The sequence below is a fragment of the Orycteropus afer genome, unplaced genomic scaffold (assembly GCF_000298275.1).
Source record: "Orycteropus afer afer isolate SDZICR_OR568_19922 unplaced genomic scaffold, OryAfe1.0 scaffold00143, whole genome shotgun sequence".
Classification (NCBI taxonomy): Eukaryota; Metazoa; Chordata; class Mammalia; order Tubulidentata; family Orycteropodidae; genus Orycteropus; species Orycteropus afer.
The window spans coordinates 4,698,235-4,703,988 of NW_006921730.1; the positions used below are offsets into that span (position 1 = coordinate 4,698,235).

At 34.9% G+C, this 5,754-nt stretch overlaps 1 protein-coding gene across 1 annotated transcript in view; it reads right to left on the reverse strand.

The window, feature by feature from the left end:
• Positions 1-5,754, reverse strand: part of ADGRG7 (adhesion G protein-coupled receptor G7) — a 170,235-nt gene that overhangs the window by 78,428 nt on the left and 86,053 nt on the right. The window contains exon 4 of the mRNA XM_042781644.1: positions 1,947-2,059. Coding sequence (XP_042637578.1) covers positions 1,947-2,059 — 113 coding nt within the window. The remainder of the gene's footprint in view (positions 1-1,946; positions 2,060-5,754) is intronic.

The following is a 5,754-nucleotide window of genomic DNA, read 5'->3' on the forward strand; positions in this document are numbered from 1 at the left end:
ATATATGGTTCCCCAAATTTTTCTCTCAGTCTGTAGGTCATAGCTTCATTTCATTGTTACAGTCCTTTGTTGAACAAAAGTTTTTTATTTTGATGAAGTCTAATTAATCTATTTTGCCTTTTGTTGCTAGTTCCTTTAATGTTTATATAGCAATTTGAAATAGTAATTTTATGCCATTGAACCTAATACTTTAAAAATTGGGTTTATATTTTTACACATACATACTTCAGGGGATATTGTGGATTTGGTTCCAGACCACTATAATAAAGTTAATATCATAATAATGTGAGTCACAGAATTTTTTTGGTTTCTCAGTACATATAAAAGCTATATTTATACTATACTGTAGTCTATTAAGTGTATGATCACATTATGAAAAAGTTTGAAATATTGTGAGAATTATCAAAATGTGACATAAAGACATAGATTGAACACAAGTTGTTGGAAAAAATGGTGCTGAGAGACTCACTTAATGCAGGGTTGCCACAAACCTTCAATTTGTAAAACAAACCACAGTATCTGTTTCATTTTTGTTGTATTTTACAAAATTATTGGTCTGCAACAGATTGGAAATTTTAAAATTTGTTTTTTCAGTACTTATAGTTTGGGAAGCACTGACCTATACAACCATTTCAGGTATCATTTGGCCCCAGAACTGTGTTGTAAGGTTAAAAATATGCAAATTCATACTGTCATTAGGAGTTGGATATCAACATGAATGTGGTTAAATTCTCACTAGATGGCAGCATTATTTAAAAAATCAAACCAAGGTCAGGGGCTATCACTGATGGAGAAGAGTCAGAAACAATGTCCAATCAACAGACAGACAAAAACAAATAGCTCTCATTCAGTAGTCAGATACCTGTTAGGTGCTAGGTGCTTTATAGGTGATGTCACATTTAATATACAAAACAACATTACGAGTTGAGCACTCTCATGCTCATTTTACACCTGAGAAAGCTCAGAGAGGTTAAGCTCATCTTAAATTCACACCAGCAATCCAAGGAAGAAAAGACCTGGTGATTTGTTCCTGTACAGATTACAGGAAACCCTATAGGGTAGTCCTACATTGTTACATGAGGTGATGGGGTGGCTGTGAGAGGGAGTCAACTCAATGGCACACAACAGCAATAACAGCAGCAACATACTTGTGGATGTAATCTCATTAGGGAATAGAATTTTCTTAGTTATGTTAATGGGGTCCTATCAGTGTGTTTTAAGCCAATCACTTCTGACATATAAAAAGAGCAGGTTAAGCACAGAAGAGAGGAAGCACAACCATAGAAACATTAACACCATGTGGAGATCACCGCAACCAAAGAACAGAAGTTGAAAAAGACAAGGATTTTTCCCCAGAGCAGAGAAAGCCTTCCCCTAGAGCTTGTGCCCTGAATTCAGACTTAGAGCCTGACTGTGAGAAATAAATTTACGTTCTTTAAAACTATCCATTTGTACACTTGTAGTGTTTCTTTTCTTTTTTAAATTGTGATTTGGGTGAAAGTTTACAGAGCAAATTTGTTTTCCATTCAACAATTCGTAAACGTTTTGTTTTGTGAAGTTCATTGCAATTCCCACCATGTAACCATACTCTTCCCACTTCCTCCCTGTGCACTTGTGGTATTTCTGTTAGAGCAGCACTAAGAAACTGAGACAACAAGGATCCATTTTCAGTCAAGACTTCACTAGTCAACAAAGATAAGACCATTTATAATACGCTATGGATTATCATTTGGTGAAATTAAACTAGCAAATCTAACTGTCCATTTGTAAATATAGATGTCAATGTTAAACAAATGAAAATTGTTTTAGAAACTAGCTTTTGTTATTTCTAATTTGAGAGTCTTAAAAACATTGATTTGACCACAAAGTATCTGAAGAACAGAGGCTTCACACATATTCTGAACTTTTTCCAGTTGCCCATCATGTGGGCCACATGGCAGGCATACCTGGTATTCCAACGTTTTCAGATTTTCATTACAATTTCCTATTCTTGGATTTTCTAATTTTAATTCTCCAGATAAAGAGAGGTTGCATAGCCGGGTTGCCATTGGAGATCCCACTTTATTAAAAGATTAAAAAAAAAAAAAGAAGAGGAAAAAGAAGTGTTAGCTAAGATGTCCACAGCATTTACCAGGTCCTGTACACATGCCCCTTTGCAATGGGATTTTGCTACTCCTCACCATGTGGTTAAGGCGTTTGACTACTAACCAAAAGTTCAGTGGTTCAAACCTAGCAGCAGGTCTGTGGAAGAAAGATGTACAGCCTTGGAAACCCAGTGGGGGTCGCTCTGAGTCAGAATCGACTTGCTGGCAGTGAGTTTTTTTGGGTTTGGTCCATGAAGAGGTGGGTCTTATTTCTCCACTTTCAGAATCTGAGTTGCCTTTGTGACTTGCTTTGATACATATAATGTGGAAGAAATGACGGTTTTTTGAGTTCCAGAGCCTAGATCTCAAGAAGCCTTGAAACTTCACCTCTCACCCCTTAGATCACTGTCCCGAAATCTCTATGTAAGGAAGCAAGTTTAAACTACTGTAGGATGAGAGGTCATGTGGAGGAGAACCAAGGCACTCCAGCCAACAACCAGCACCAACACCCTATACATGTGAGTGAAGTCATTTTGGATCTTTTAGTGAAGCACCTGCTGTCATTCATAGTCAACCCACAGAACTATAAGTAATCTAAGTCATTATAGTTTTAAGTTACTAAGTTTGGGGTAGTTTGATAACACAGCAATAAAGACGTGATTCAGATAATTACTACAAATATTTTAGGTATATAAGACTTGCTGTGTTGATTGTTTTATATCAAAAGACTGGTGGATCACTTTTCTTCCTTTGTTGTCTGAAAGGAAACTTGTCTATAAACAAGTAGGGAGATAACAGTTTTGAATTGAATGTAATGGGGCAATACTATGCTGAGAGAAACAAAACAAAGAATTCCTACTAGATATTGAATTATATGTTGATCTTTCCTTCTTTATATAAATTTGGGTAACACTTGAAAGGCAAAGACTTCTACCATATCGCAGCATTTCTTAGATATATGGTTGGTTCTCAGTAGGTTCTTATTGAATCATCCCTAGGATTCAATACTTCTAACTTCTAGACTTTTGAATCCTTGTTTTTTTTTTTTTTAATTAAGTGTTATATACCTCAAATATTTGAGGCAATTGTCTAATTCACTTCTTTGTTGCGTGTTATCAAACCACCCCAAACTTAATGACTCTTTCCCAACCTTAATGTCCATATATGGCTAATGTTAAAGAGGTTGCTGTCATTAGAAAGGCAACTGATCAGAAGATGAACTTTCCTCAGCACCAGCTTTGGAACAGTTGCTTCTGGAAGCAAAACAACTAGAAGCACTGAAATTGGAGGTAAGTTTTACAACACTTAAAGTAGGTTTAACTTATGTGATGACTCGACCTTATTCTGTTACACAGTATAAATTTCAAATTTATATATAAACCAAAACCAAACTCACTGCCATCAAGTCAGATCTGAATCATAGTATTCCCTCCTTGGGTTTCCAAGTCAGTATCACTACAGAAGTAGATTGCCCAACCTTCCTTCCAAGGAGTGGCTGGTGGGTTTGAACCGCCAGCCTTCTGGTTAGCAGTCAAATGCCTTAGGCACTATACCACCAGAGGACATAAATAATTTTTAAGTAGCCATATTTCAAATGAATCTTTTCTTCTATATTGTGCACAAGTATCAATCTACCTACTTAAAATTATTTAAAAGTATTTGGCTATTTTCTATTTAAAGTTTAGTAATTACAAGTAATTATTAATGTAAAACTAAAATAAAATTTGCCAACAACTGGAATATGTTCTTAGAAAATTATTTTATGGGCTCAATCTGAAATTCAAAGGTAAATATAATAAATATATATTTTATTTTATTTTATTGTGGTGAAAACATACACAACAAGACATTAACTTAACTTCCACATTTACAACTCAGGGATATTGATGACATTTTTCATGTTGTACCAACATTATTGCTATCCTTTTCAAAATATTTCACCACCATTAGCAAAAACTCAGTGCCCCTCAAACAAAAGCTTCCTCTTTCCTCCTCCCTTCTACCCTGGTAACCGATAATAATCTTTGGTACATTGTGATGTAGTGAATTACTTGGTATGATTTTTCTAACCAGACCAGCCTTTGTGACTCCCATCAGATTACTCCCATCAGGACCATGCAAATAAAGTGTATGAACCTCTAACATGGTGATTGGTTAGTTTTGTCATTCTTCTAGGCTTAAAATGAACCCTCCTAGAGGCACAAGAGGGGATCTCACTGCCATCAAGAGAGAAGAACTGGAGGTAGAGTGGAGCAATAGCAATAGGTACCACTATTGAATATATAGATGCTTTGGGTAGTAGTGATATTTTCATAACCTTCTTATCCATGACATGGTATTTTCTTCCATTTATGTAGATCTCTTATAGTTTCTTGAAATAGTGTTTTATAGTTTTATTTGTATAAGTCTTCTGTGTTCCTGGTAAGATTTACTCGCAAATATTTTATAGTTTTGGTAGCTGTCCTAAATGGTATTGATTTCCTTATTTCCTTTTCAGAAACCTCTTTGCTGGTGTAGAGGAATCCAACTGATTTTTCTATGTTGATCTTGTATACCGCCACTATGCTAAATCTTCCAATAAGTTCCAGTAGTATTCTTGCTGAGTCTCTTGAGTTTCTATGTATAGGATCATATCATCTGCAAATACAGATAATTTTACTTCTTCCTTATCAATTTGGATGTATTTTATTCCTTTTCTTGCCTTTTGCCCTGGCTAGGACTTCCAATACAATGTTGAATACAAGTGATGATAGAGGGCATCCTTTTCTGGTTCCTGTTCCCAAGTGGTTTCAATCTCTCTCCATTGAGAATAATTTTAGCTATTCATTTTGCAAATATAGCCTTTATTATGTTGAGGAATTTCCCTTCTATTCCTATTTTCCTGAGAGTTTTTATCAGGAATGGATGTTGGATTTTATCAAATACTTTTTCTGCATCGATTGTAATGATCATATGATTCTTTTCCTTTGTTTTATTTATGTAATGGATGATGTTGATTGTTTTTCTAATATTGAACCATCTTTGAATACCTGGTGTGAATCCCACTTGGGCATGATGTCTTATTTTTTTGGTATGTCATTGGAGTCTATTGGGTAGGAATTTGTTGAAGATTTTTGCACCTATATTCATGAAAGATATATGTCTCTAGTTTTCCTTTCTAGTGCTGTCTTTGCCTGGTTTTGGTATCAGGGTTATGCTTGTGTCATAAAGTGAATATGGGAGGATTCCATCTTTTTCTATGTTCTAGAATAGTTTGAGTAAGATTGGCATTAGCTCTTCTCTGAATGATTGGTAGAATTCTCCAGTGAAATTGTCTGGGCCAGGACTTTATTTTCTTGGTAATTTTTTTATACCCTGTTCAATTTCTTCTTTTGTTATGAGTCTGTTCAATTTTTTTACTTCAGTCTGTGTTAGTTTAGGTAAGTAGTGTGTTTCTACAAATCTGTTCATTTCTTCTAGGTTTTCAAATTTATTGGAGTACAATTCTTCATACTATCCTGTTACTATCCTTTTTTATTTCTGTTGGTTCTGTTGTGATGTCACCAATTTCATTTCTTTTTCTTTTTGTTCTTTCTTTACTTATTTTTTATTGTGATTTGGGTGAAAATTTACAGAGCAAATTCACTTTCCATAGAGCAGTTCACATAAACTTTGTCTCATGACATTGACC